The 14426-nt window shown below is 39.5% G+C and overlaps 1 protein-coding gene across 1 annotated transcript in view; it reads right to left on the reverse strand.

The window, feature by feature from the left end:
• The window catches only part of MIDEAS (mitotic deacetylase associated SANT domain protein), a 159669-nt gene that overhangs the window by 29086 nt on the left and 116157 nt on the right, over positions 1-14426 (reverse strand). The window contains exons 4-5 of the mRNA XM_044659976.1: positions 11617-11931; positions 1244-1603 (exon numbers count right to left, since the gene is read on the reverse strand). Coding sequence (XP_044515911.1) covers positions 1244-1603; positions 11617-11931 — 675 coding nt within the window. The remainder of the gene's footprint in view (positions 1-1243; positions 1604-11616; positions 11932-14426) is intronic.

Genomic DNA, 14426 nt, shown 5'->3' on the forward strand with positions numbered 1-14426 from the left:
GGAAAGGAAGAGTGAGAAAGACAGACAGAGATACAGAGAGAGAGGTAGAGTGAGAGAAAGAAAGAGGGACAGTGAAAGAGAAAGAAAGAGATACAGAGAGAGAGGAAGAGTGAGAGAGGAAAAGGGAGGGAGAGGAAGAGTGAGAGGAAGTGTGAGAGAGAAAGTGAAAGAAAGAGTGAGAGAGGAAGAGAGAGAGAGAGAGAAGCGGAAGGAGAAGAAGAGTGAGAGGAAGTGTGAGAGAGAAAGGCAGAAAGAGAAAGAGTGAAAGATAGGAAGAATGAGAGAGAGAGAGGAAGAGTGAGAGAGAGAAAAAGGGAGGAAGAAGTTGAGTGAGAGAGGAAAAAAGAGGGAGAGGAAGAGTGAGAGAGAGAGAGAGGAAGAGTGAAAGAGAGAGAGGAAAAGGGAAGGAGAGGAAGAATGAGAGAAAGAGGCAGAGAGAGAGAGGAAAAGGGAGGGAGAGGGAAAGAGAGAAAGAGAGAGCTAGAGCGGGAGAGAGGGAGAAACTACAATCCGGTTGTCCTTTCAGACAACCAGCAGAGGGAGCCAGAGAACAATGTTGCTGTATGGGGGCTAAGGTCATCAACTCAATCCCTCCATGTCAACTTTGTTTCCGGGTTCCTGGGGCAAGCCTAACTCAGCACTTCAGGGCACGTCTAGGCACGTCATTAGCCACCACAGGGAAAAGGCAAAAAACAAGTAGATGGACTAATACAAACAAATTTAGTAAATGAAACATCACATATCCCTGTCAGACCTGGTGGATGGATTGGGCTGGGTTTGTTTTTTCTCAAACCCTTCCCTCCTCTTTTAGGATCAATACTAAGTATCTGTCCCAAGGCAGAGGAGCGGTAAGGGCTAGGCTCTGGGGGTTAAGTGACTCGCCCAGGGTCACACAGCTAGGATGTGTCTGAGGCCACATTTGAAACCAGGACCTCCCATCTCTAGGCCTGGTGCTCTAACTCTAGCTGCCCCCTTGGTTGGGATGGTTTAGCTGAGGAGAGGAGGATATATTTAGAAATAAATGTGATAAGAAAAAAAAAAAATCAATAAAAATTTAAAACAACAAACCAGCCCAAAAGAAACCGGTGAGCCATCCTTAAAAGAAGCAGCAATGCTCCCTGTGGCCTAAAGAGACGGTCCCTTTTTATCCCGGAGATCCAGTCCAATCCACAGAAACCCTAAAAGCCGGGCCTTCTCCATGCTGCCTGCCTCCCTCCCTCCCTCCCTCCCCCAAGTTCCCAACAATAGAACACTCACTGGATCGGAGCAGGGTGCGGTGGGCACTCTTTGGTGTAATGGGGGGAGGGGCGACCAGGCCAGTGGCTGACATGATGGCATTGAAGTAGAGGCCAGAGCCTTCGCGCACGGGGCTGAGGATCGGCGGGGGCGTGTAGGGGGGCAGTTCAAAGTTCCTGTCAGAGGGGTGGTCGGCCAGGCGAACAGGTGAGCGGAGGTGGCTCTGGTAGGGAGTAATATTAGAGTAGACCGGAGGGGCGATGAAAGTGCCTGCCTTGGTGGGGATGATGAGGGGCTCGGGCCGAGGCCTCTGTTTTGGTTTCCGGACTAGGCCCTCACCATCCCCCTTGGGATCTGCGTCTTCTACCTGCAGAAAGAAGGCAAAGGAGAGAAGGTCAAAAACTTTTTTTTTTTGGTGGGGGTGGGGGGAGGGNNNTTTTGGTGGGGGTGGGGGGAGGGAAGAAATTTGCGCATGTTCTTGATTTTGGATTCTTTTTTGTTAAAATTAACTGGGGGGGGGAGGGAGGGGGGGTGTTTGCTGGGTGGCTCAGTGGATGGAGAGCCAGGCCCAGAGGCAGGGGATTCTAGGTTCAAGTCTGGCCTCAGACACTTCCCAGCGGTGCGACCCTGGGCCAGTCACTTAACCCCCCCCCATGGCCTACCCTTACTGCTCTTCTGCCTTGGAGCCGATATACAGAATTGATTCTAAGACAGAAAGTAAGGGTTTTTAATGATAATAATTTCTTATTGAAAGATATTGTGTTCATCATTGATGCTTTCCATCATTTCCTTCTCAGAAAGTCATTCTTTTTTTTTTTTAAACCCTTACATTCCGCCTTAGAATCAATTCTTTGTATTGGTTCCAAGGCAGAAGAGCAGGAAGGGCTAGGCCATGAGGGTTAAGTGACTCACCCAGGGTCACACAGGTAGAACGTAATTAAGGCCATATTTGAACTCAGGACCTCTAGTCTCTAGGACTAGCTCTCAGATGCCCTGTCATTCTTTATAATAAAGATGAGGAAAAAAAAAGGTTTAGAAAAACTAACCAACTTATCAAAAAAGGGTGAGAGAGAGATATAATGTAATGCAATATGATATATAACATAATATAACGTAACATATAACATACTGTTTTATATCCATTTTGGGGGGCCAAGTTCTATCATCATTTCACCATATTCAGCTTCTATTATTTTATTATTTTTTTTTACCATGTACTTATGTTCTTTCCATGTATATATTTTTTTCTGGTTTACCTTCACTTTCATTTAGTTTATATACATTTCTGTGTGGTCAATATTTGTCATTCCATCACTACATTTATTCACCACAAGTTGTTTAGAATCTGCTTTGTTTCCAAGTCTTTGCTGATTTTTTAAAAAAAATGGTGCTATACATATTTTGGTGTTTACGGGGCTTTTTTCTTTGTCAATGACTTCCTCAGGGTATGTGTCTAGCAATGGAATCTCTGGGTCAAAAGGTATAGAAGGGGGGCAGCTGGGTGGCTCAGTGCATTGAGAGCCAGGCCTAGAGACGGGAGGTCCTGGGTTCAAATCTGGCCTCAGACACTTCCCGGCTGTGTGGCCCTGGGCAAGTCACTTGACCCCCATTGCCCACCCTTACCACTCTTCCACCTATGAGCCAATACACAGAAGTTAAGGGCTAAAAATAAATAAATAAATAAACAAACAAACAAACAAATAAATAAGTGAATAAGTAAATAAATAAATAAGGTATAGAAGTTTCAGCCACTTTCTTAGCATAATTCCACAGTGCTTTTCAGAATGGTTGCACCGATGCATAAGCTCTCACCAAGAATATATTAGGGTGCTTATCTTTCTGCCACCTCTCCAACATTAACTATTTGCTTGCTGATCATTTTTGCTAATTTTCTGGGGGACCAATGAAACCACGGGATGGTTGTGATTTGCATTTTTCAGATTTCAGATTATTCATAATTTGGAGTATTCTTTCATATTGCTAATAGTTTGCAGCTCTTCTGTTGAGAACTATTTATTCATATCCTTTGACCATTTATCTACTGGGGAATGGTTTGAGGAATAATTATATAGAATCTCTCCCAGATGACCTCCTCTATACTGTCAGTAATTTGATTTTACACAAGAGCTTTTCAATTCCATGTAATGAAAACTATCTACTTATTAGGATAGCTTTCTAGTGTATTTCCATTTCACATGATACCAGCTTTTGGTTTTTAGAAAGCTATTTTTAATCTTATTTTCTAAAAGATACTTCTGTGCCCATATTGTGTAGGTTTAGTTTTTTTTAATTACTATTTAGCATATAGGAGTTATAGTACTTCATTAAAGGTTTTTTCTGCCTTTACTAATATAGTCATGTACTTTGGGATGCTTTTGTTTTAAATATGGTTAATCGTACTATTTTCTTAATCTTTACATCCATGGCACGAGTCAAATTTGATTCTAGTGGGGCAGCTGGGTGGCTCAGTGGATTGAGAGCCAGGCCTAGAGACAGGAGGTCCTGGGATCAAGTCCGACCTCAGACACTTCCCAGCTGTGTGTCCCTGGGCAAGTCACTTGACCCCCATTGCCTAACCCTTACTACTCTTCTGTCTTGGAGCCAATACACAGTATTGACTCCAAGATGGAAGGTAAGGATTAAAAAAAACAAACCATTTTTTTTTATCCCAGTGAATGATTTTTTTAGATAAACTGCTGTGTAGTCTATTTGCCAGGATTTTATATCAAAATTTGGGTTTATATTCATTAATTCAATAATTATATCCATTAATGTTTGGGTTACAATCCTGCTTTCTTTGACTCACAGTATTTGGACTAAATTTATCTCATAAGATGAGTTTTGTAGAATGCATTCTTTCTCAGTTTTTAAGAATAATTTGAGTAGTATAGGCATTTAAAAGTTTAACAGTATTCTCCTATATGTCCATCTGGACTACAAGTTGTGTTTATTTTTTCTTTACTAGTTCTTTTACAGATACTTTAAATTCTTTTTTCTGAAATCAAATAAAAGTTCTCTTTGATGTTCTGTAACTAATCTATTTCCTTTGAGTTCTCAGTTGTGTCAGTATATAACTATAATATATTCTGATAACTTTTATAATTTCTTTTCTATTTGTTGTGACTTCACCTTGGCTTGTTTTTAGAATTTGGGGTTCATTTGATTTCCTCCTTTTTTTTTTTTATTTTTTTAAACCCATAACTTCTGTGTATTGGCTCATAGGTGGGAAAGTAGTAAGGGTAGGCAATGGGGGTCAAGTGACTTGCCCAGGGTCACACAGCTGGGAAGTGTCTGAGGCTGGATTTGAACCTAGGACCTCCCATCTCTAGGCCTGGCTCTCAATCCACTGAGCTACCCAGCTGCCCCTCTTCCCTCTTTTTAAAATTAGCATTGAGGTCCTAAACATGAGGTTCCTTGGATCTTACTAGGCTACAAATTTGGGGTTTCTAGATTCTATGTTGACAGCATCAAATACCAATAAAAGCAACACATATCAAAATAAATAAATAAAATAAAATAAAATTAGCATTGGCTTACCTAGCCTTTAGTTTTGTTGATCAGTTCAATGCCCTTTTAGTTTCCCAAGTCCTCTATTACTCCTCTAATTTTCAAAAATTCCTTTATGTTCTTATTCTTTTATAATTGTTTTTTAAAATTGCATATTCACTTTAAATAATAAGCTATTTTTCTATTGTTAATGTATATTTTAGGTATTTAATTTCTCTTCTAAAGATTGCTTCACTTCAGAAATTTAATTCTAGAAATTTTGTTGTCTCTTTTTAAAATTCAAAGGTATTTCATTTCCCCACTTAGATGTAATAATTATCTTCAACATACGTTTTCCAAAATTACAAGATTCAAATTGTCTCGCTTCCTCCCTTCCCTCCTCCCACTCAGAAATAGTAAGCAATTTCATAGGGGTTATGCATGGATTATCATACTTCCATATTGATCATTGCTGCAAGGACTACTTATATATAAAACCAAAACTTCAAAATAAAAACAAAAATAAGCAAATGTGGGAAATGGTGTGCTCTGATCTGTGTCTGACTCCAAAAGTTCTTTCTCTGGAAGCAGATGGCATTCTTTGTCATAAGTCCCTTAATGCTGTCTTATCGTCAGTCTTTTACATTGTTTGTTAACTGTTTGTATGATTTGTTCTTTGATCTACTCATCATTTAGGATATCACTATTGTCTTCATTTAGAGCTATTTTTTTGTTTGATTTATTTTAATTGCATTTATGGTACACATAAAGGATGTGCTTAATATTTCTAGTACTTTACATTTATGTGCAATTCATGTCTGCCCTCATACATGGTATATTTTTATAAATATGCCAAATGGAGCTAATATGTGTATACTTTAGCAGTTCCATTCAGTGTGGTACCATAATCTTTTAACTTTAAATTCTCCAATAGTTTGTTCGGTTCTATAGTTTTCCTTTGGTTTAATCTTAAGATTTGTTCGGCTCTTAGAAAGAAAATTAATCTGTGTGACCCTGGGCAAGTCACTTGACCCCCATTGCCCACCCTTACCACTCTTCCACCTAGGAGCCAATACACAGAAGTTAAGGGTTTAAAAAAACAAACAAACAAAAAAAGAAAATTAAGGTATCCTAATATTGTAGTGTTAATATCTACAGCTTTTTGTAATTTCAATTATTTTCCTTTTATGAATGTAGGTGCCATGCCATTTGCTGCATGTTTAGTATTGATATTAGTTCACTGCCTATGGTTCCTTTTAGCATAATATAATTTATTTGTCTCAATTGATTTTGTGAATTTTTATTTTTGCTTTGTGTGGAAGCATGATTGCAACTCCTGCTTTTCTGGATTCACCTAATGCATAGTAAATTTTGTTCTAGCCTCTCATTTTGATTCTAAATATGGCTTTGCTTCTTAGATGTATTTCTTGTAAACAACTGATCCTAGGGTTTTTTCTTATTCATTCTACCAATCTCTTTTGTTTGATTAGATTTAATCTATTTACATTTAAAGTTATAAGATATAGGTTTGTGTTTTTCTCTATTTTGTGTCTTTAATACTGGGGAATTTTAAAGATTTTTTAAAATACAAATTCCTGGGTGCAGCTGAGTAGTTCAGTGGATTGAGAACCAGGCCTGGAGACAGGAGGTTCTGGTTGCAAGTCTGACCTCAGACACTTCCCAGCTGTGTGACCCTGGGCAAGTCACTTAACCCCCCCATTGCCTACCCTTACTACTCTTCTGCCTTGGAACCTATATACATAGTATTGATTCCAAGGTAGAAGGTAAGGGTTTAAAATATAAATATATTATATGTATATTATATATATATAAATTCCCTTTCTTTTTTTAAGATAAGAGTTTGCTCCATGATTAATTTTGTTAAAATTGCTTTGATGTAGCACTATCCCCACATATTCTCTTGCTTTCCCTTCCACCCTCTTGCTCTTGTTTGCTAACCCTTTCCTATAGTTCAGGATTTTTACTTGAATTATCGATTTCTGTTTTTAATGTATCCATTGCTTCTCCCCCTTTTTATCCTTTCTTCCTCTCAGTTAAATGATTAATTTAAATTATTTCCTCCTTCCCACAAACTACTTATGCTTCTCAATTTTAATATATTTCTTTTTTTTTATCTTTTTTTTTTAAACCCTTACCTTCCATCTTGGAATCAATACTGTGTATTGGCTCCAAGGCAGAAGAGTAGTAAGGGCTAGGCAATGGGGGGGTTAAGTGACTTGCCCAGGGTCACACAGCTAGTAAGTGTCTGAGGCCAGATTTGAACCTAGGACCTCCCATCTCTAGGCCTGGCTCTCAATCCACTAAGCTACCTAGCTGAGGCCTCAATTTTCATATATTTCTGAGAAATTTTTCTCTGCTTTATTATCTTAGTAAAATCTTTTCTCTCTCAGTCTAGTGTAAAATTTTATTCTCCAATTTGTGGTCTATATTTTTATTAATTCTCTTTTAATCTTCCTGTACTAGGGAAAAGCTTTTGAAGTAAATGGGTTTGAGTTCCATTTTTTTTTTTAAACCCTTAATTTCCATCTTAGAATCAATGCTGTGTATTGGTTCTAAGGCAGAAGAGTGGTAAGGGTAGGCAATTGGGGTTAAGTGACTTGCCCAGGGTCACACAGCTAGGGAGTATCTGAGGCCAGATTTGAACTTATGACCTCCAGTGTCTCTAAGGCCTGGCTCTAAATCCACTGAGTCACCCAGCTGTCCCCTTGAGTTCCATTGTCTAAACAATTTAAATATTATTGGCAATATTGCCATTATACATCTTGCTCACCCATCCGTCTTTTAAAAATTACGTTTTACTTTTAGAAGTGTCAATTTGTGAGGGAAATAATGTTGGATAAGAAGCAATGTCTTGTAGAAATATCCTCTGTACCAAATCATGCAGTCCAGTTTTATATTCCCTGCTCTCTTCCAAGATCATTCTCCTTCCCAATAGCTGACCATCTCTAGATCCATACCACTCCTTAAGAAAAAATGGCTTTGGGGGAGGGGGGGGAAGAATCATGAATTATGGAACCATGGAAAAATATTCTAAATTAAAAAAGGAAAAAGAGAAAGGAAAAAAATGGCTTTTCACTGTATCAGATCCCTCCAGATTAAACCCATCAGGAAACATCCATCTCTTATTATAGGCAAACACTTCCTTTCCCCAGGGGAGTACTCTTCAATGGAATCCCCTCCCTGCCCACTTTGGATTTCCCCACATTCAATTCCTCCTTTCGGTTGCCTCCTTCTCATGCACCCCTCTTTTTCCTGAGAAACTATAGGAGTCACTATCCCTTTGCTGTTCACCCAGGAACTTGATGAGGGAATATTACTTATTCCCTCTGCCTTCCATTTGTCCTTTCCTTACTCTTGTACCTTCTCACTCTCTAATTCGGTTCTATAAAATACATTGATTCAGGGGAAAGGAAAATGTAGCCTTTATTTATCCACTTTCACTTCTCTGGTTTCTTTGAATTATAGCTACATTTTTAAAAAATGTATTCATCATCTGTTTTTTTGAAGGGGTTCTATTGTGTAGGTCACCCCCTTAAAAAATACGATGGGATTAGTTCTAATCAAAACAAAAACTAAGGATATGCAGAAATAGTTATCACTTTTCCTGTGGTGGCAAAGAATAGGAATCTGAGGGAGTACCTATCAGCATGTAAATGTGATACAATATTATGCTGTAAGAAACAATGGAAAAGTGGTTTTAGAGAAACCTGGGAAGTACTTGTATGATCCAAGAGAACAATTTATATATTGATAAACAATATCGTAGACTAACAACTTTGAAAAACTTAGGACATCTGATCAATGTAACGTCCAACCATGATTCCAGAGGACTAAAAATGAAACTTGCTACATACCACAAGTTAGGCTAGAATTAATTCTGCTTGACTATACACATTCAGAACAGAGATTTTGTTCTTTCAGTCGGAGAGAGAGGGTGAGGAAAAGTAGACTTGCTGATTTTAAAAAACCAGCCTTTAAATGTAGAGTAATTAATTTCATTACCCATTCTTTCCTAGTAATTGTATTTATTTAACCTTTCTTGCATTTCTGTTGTTTGGGACATTGGTCAAGTCAAATATTTTTCTCAAGAATAGGGTTTTGTTTTGTTTTTTAAAAGAATGCCTCTGGGCAGCAGGGTAGCTCATTGAATTGAGAGTCAAGCCTAGAGACCAGAGGTCCTAGGTTCAAATCTGGCCTCAGACACTACCTTTGCTGTGTGACTCTGGGCAAGTCATTTAACCCCCATTGCCTAGCCCTTACCAGTCTTCTACCTTGGAATTATTGATTCTAAGGTAGAAGATAAGGGTTTAAAAAAATAAAAAAGAATGCCTCAGAGCAGCTAGGTAGGTAGAGAGGCAGGCCTGGAGATGGGAAGTCTTGGGCCCAAATCTGGCCTAAACCATGTTCTAGCTGGGTGACCCTGGACAAGTCATTTAACTCCAATTGCCCAGTCCTCACCACTCTTCTACCTTGGAAATAATACTTTGTATCATTTCCAAGATAGAAAGTAAGGGTTTAAAAAAAAAAGAATGGTCTCAATGGGGCCTTTATTGAAAGTCCTCTTTTTTAATTGGCTTGTAGGCTCACATTTGCAAGGATGTTGCTTGATCTGATTTACTTTTTAATTAATTTAAAAAAAAACCCTACCTTCCATCTTAGAATCAATACTGTATATTGGTTCCAAGGCAGAAGAGCAGAAAGGCCTGGATCTCAATCCACTGAGCCACCCACTGTCCCCTCTTGTAATATTTCTCAAAAGAGCTTTGTAATCTCTTTGAGGATTTTGCCCTTATTTTTCCCCTCCAGTTTTATGATCTTTATTGATCTATCTGTTGTGCTGTGAATTTTAATTGAGTTTCCTTCTTCATGCAATTTTTGATGTTTCAGTCTTTTTTTCTTATATTCTCCCCATCATTCACTTTCTGACTTTGCTGGTATATATTCCCCTAAGCTAGGCTGGAAAGTAGCCTGCACTTTCTCCAAAATTGGGGGATTTAACATTTATTGGCCTGAAGGGTCATTTTGAGGGAGGAACAGGATTGACCCAACTGAATTTTAGTATCCATTCCTTTAGGTCTGTCACAACCATGAACAGTGACATTCCTTCCTCTCCTCCCCCGTTCCTCCCCTGTCTGTCCCCATTTCTTCCTCTGGCTGGGCTCAATTAGTATGTTATTTTATTCTATTTTTGCAAGGTTGGGACAGGTGGGGCTGGTGTTCTGGATAGAGTCTCTCCAATACTGGTGATGATTAACCTATATTGTTGTGAGGTAGGGGGAGATACAGCAGAGATAGAGTGTGCTGGAGATCTCTGCGACAGTATGGGTTCCCAATATGAGCCCCAGGCATAGTCCCAAGGGAAAACTTGTGTGGGACATGGAGACAGGTGGGAAAAGGGATAGATGCTCACTGAACATTTCAAAGATTACTATCATACGGCATTAACTCATGAGGATTTTACCTTATTAGGGAGTTCTCTCCCCCCTCACCCCCCATTCACCTGTAATCATAACTATATCTGATACTTAATTCCTAGGGGAGACCTAGAGAGTGTCTAGTCTGGTTCCCTGATCTGAAAATCCCTTGATTTAGGATTCTTATTAAGACTCTTCCTTCAGGGAGAAAGCCTGAACCCATTTCTTCCTTCTCTATCACCCCCAAAACAACTAACAGAGGAAATACAGCTAATGCCTTTTTTTTTTCTTTCACTGTCTCCTCCTTGGCCTATATTTTATCACTATCCATGCAGGAAAGAGTCAAAAATGATTCTTGACTTCCTGACTCAAAGGATTCAGCAATTAATCAGTGGTTTTTCTTAGGTTGAGTCTTTCTCTCTGCCAATCCCATCTCCTCAAGGATAAATAATATTTCCCATGATGGCCGGCCTCTGAACAATATGGAACAATTTCAGGCTCCCATTTCAACCTCCCTAAATAGAAATTTGACACCCATCCATAGCAGCAGGGTCTTTAAATTTGTTGAATGAAGATTTTGAGATAAGCTCAGAGACTATGAAGATTTTCACTTCTGTAATAAGGACACTGGGGGGCAGCACAGCATGAAAGAAAGAATCCTGGGCAAGTTCAAGTCTCAAATCTACCACTATGTGATCCATAGCATGTCACTACCTTTCTCTGCATCTCAGTAAAATGAGTTGGCTAGATGGACTCCAAGGGCCTCCTTAGTTTGATGCAAGTTGAAGAAACATGCCCTACTATCCTTCCTTACAGATTTTGTTACACTATTTAACAGCTTAGCCTCGGTAGTCACCAGGGGCTGATATTAAGTCTGTGTGGTTGGGAGTAAAGGACAAGTTTTGGTTCTGTTTTCAGTTGTCATACGGAGCTCTACTAATCAATCTGAGACCATCAATATTCATTTTCCCCCAGAAATCTCAACCCATCAGAAAGCTTAGGATAAGAGCAACTAACTAGGTAGTTCAGTGGAGAGCCAGGTCTAGAGATGGGAAGTCTTAGCCTCAAATCTGGCCAAAGACCCTTCCTAATTAGATGACTCTGGGCAAATCACTTAATCCTAATTGCCTAGCCCTTACTTTTCTTCTGATCTGGAACCAATACACAGTATTGATTCTAAGACAGTATGTAAGGGAAAGGGGGGGGGGAGGAAGGGGAAGGAAGGAGGGAAGGAGGGAGAAAGAAAAGAAAGAAAAGAAAAGAAAAGAAAAGAAAAGAAAAGAAAAGAAAAAGAAAGAAAGAAAGAAAGAAAGAAAGAAAGAAAGAAAGAAAGAAAGAAAGAAAGAAAGAAAGAAAGAAAGAAAGAAAAAGAAAACTTGAGATAGCAAGATATGCAAAAGGGAGGAGTGGGGGGAGTAAAGGTATCTTTATTATCTTGTTTTCAAAATGTTATTCCTACCTGGGCTGGCACATCAGTCAAGGGATTCCGGTTAGATCTCCTTCGGGTGACAATAACTGAGGGTTTGTGTTCTGTGGGGCTCCGATCAGGTCCAGAGGCCAAAGGGACTTTTCCTTCATCATCTGAATATCCTAGCTGGGCCACCTCTGGTAGATCTACCCTGCACACAGGGACCGACACAGGGATGATGAGAGGAACCATGCCACTGTCTTCTCTGGCCCGTTTGGAGGGCGGTGAGGGCCCCGCAAATTCTACCACGCTCTTGGCTGCAGAGGCTACCACTGTCTTCCTCCTCTCTTCTAGGCCTTCACCATCCTAGAAAATAAAAGGGAGAAAGAAGCTATGGAGCTGAAACTCGAGAAACAAATCCTTCCATTTTCTGGCTGATTCATTCATTCCTCTGGCTACCATTTAACCTTTTAATACATTATTTTATACAATCACCTTCCTGATCTCCTGAGTTTTTATTAAGGTTAGGGTATAGCCCTACCCTACCTAAGTGCAATCTTATCTGAAGTAATAATGGTGATGATAGTGATAATAAGAATAGCAACTAAGGGCAGCTAGGTGGTGCAGTGGAAAGTGTGCTGGACTGATCTTCCTGAGTTCAGATCTGGCTGTGTGACCCTGGGCAAGTCTCTTAATTCTCTTTTCTTCAGTTTTCTTATCTAGAAAACAAGCTGGCAAAGGAAATGGTGAACCACTTTAGTATCTTTTCAAAGAAAATTCCAAATGGGATCAAGAAGAATAGGATACAACTGAAAGGAAGGAAAAGGTAGCATTTATATAACACTTTAAATAACACTTTAAGGTTTAGAAACAGCTTTACAAATGTTGCCCCTTATCCTTAAGGTATGTGCTATTACCCCATTTTCTTGAGGAGAAACTAAGGCAGGCAGTGGTTAAATGGTTTGTCCTAAGTCATGAAGTTAGTTAAGTGCCTAATGTGAGATATGAACTCTATTTTTCCTGATTCCAGGTCTAGTTGCAAATATGGCATATTGGAAAGAGCCCTAGACTTAAAGAATCAAGAATCTTACAGTCAAGGGGGCAGTTAGGTGGATCAGGGGACAGAGAGCCTGGAGACAGGAAGCTCTGGGTTCAAATCTAGCCTTAGATACTTCTTTAGCTGTGTGACCCCAGGCAAGTCACTTAACTCCTGTGCCTAGGAACCAATAAACAGTATTAATTCTAAGTCAGAAGGTAAAAGTTTAAAAAACAAACTACATCGAGGGCAGATAGGTAGCTCAGTGGATAGAGCACCAGGCCTGGAGATGGAAGGTCCTGGGAACAAATCTGGCCTCAGACATTTACTAGCTGTGTGACCCTGGGCAAGTCACTTAACAACTCCCCATCACTTAATCCCTACTCTTCTCTTTTGCCTTAGAACTAATACTTAGCACTGATTCTAAGACAGGAGGTAAGAGTTTTTTTTAAAAAAAAAGTAGCCTTTAGTACTGAGGGGTGCCAAGGGACACCCAAATGGCACATGTCAGAGGAAAGACCTAAAGTCTGGCTTCAAAACTTTGTAAAAAACACTTTGCAAACCTTAGTGTTAAAGTTCCCCGGCTTTGAGGGAAGCTCTCTAGCCATGTTACCTCTTATTAGTAGCAGTAGTAATAACATGTTTATTATTACTAATAATAACAAAAATAAAGATAAATTTGAGTTGTCAAGGCAGTGGTATCCTCAAGGTATATAAGAATATAAATTAATTATTCCTACTTAAACAGCTAGATGGTACAATGGATAGATCATAGGACTTGGAGTCAGGAAGACTCCTTTTTCATGAATTCAAATCTGGCATCAGACACTTACTAGCTGGGAACCTCCTAGCAAGACGTTCAACCCTGTTTGCCTCAGTTTCCTCATCTGCAAAATGAGCTGGAGAAGGAAATGGCAAAACTTTTTTGACAAGAAAACCTAAACAGGATCACAAAGACCTGGACATGACTGCAAATACAACGCTCTTATTCTTTTCCTTAAATATCCCCGCTCCTTTCTTCCTTTTCAAATCTATTTATTTTGGGGGTCTTTTATAAATTTTTTTTTTAGTCAACCTTTTCTCTCTGCAATTTCTCCCTACCAAAAAAGAAATCAATCCTGTTCAAATCTTAGATTCAAGGCCTCTCTCAGGGCTCCCCATCTATATGAAGCTTTCTTGTAGACCTTCTCCCTTCTTTAAATTCCACCAGTCCTTCCCATCTGTTCCCCCAAACTAACATCTCCATCCTCTTAATACTTTCATACATGTATCTTTTCTCCCCAGTAGGACTTCCTCTGAGAGAAAGGCACAGTCTATCCAATTTATTTGTCTCACACAGAGCTTAGCACACAGTTGTCTTCAACAAAACCATGTTGATAGTGCTTGGGTCTGGGCCTAGGACACTCTGACAAACATTCTTGTTCTATTCTCTATCTCCAATCACTAGTGAAAACAGCTTCTTTTTCTTATCACAGATTCCCCAAGAGGAAAAATGCCTCTATTTGTCAAGAATTCTCATATCTGGAAAATGGGTGCACTTATACACTGTTGGTATAGTTGCAAATCGAGGTAACACAGGCCCTGGAATGTCCTGCCTTTCCTCTGCATCTCAGAATCACTAATTTCTTTCAAGAATCAATTCTAGGGGGCAGCTGGGTAGCTCAGTGGATTGAGAGCCAGGCCTAGAGATGGGAGGTCCTGGGTTCAAATGTGGCCTCAGACACTTCCCAGCTGTGTAGCCCTTACCGGCTCTTCTGCCTTAGAACCAATACCCAGTATTGATTCTATGATGGAAGGTAAGAGTTTAAAAAAAAAAAAAGACTCA

The sequence above is a fragment of the Gracilinanus agilis genome, chromosome 2 (genome assembly GCF_016433145.1).
Source record: "Gracilinanus agilis isolate LMUSP501 chromosome 2, AgileGrace, whole genome shotgun sequence".
NCBI classification, from domain to species: Eukaryota; Metazoa; Chordata; class Mammalia; order Didelphimorphia; family Didelphidae; genus Gracilinanus; species Gracilinanus agilis.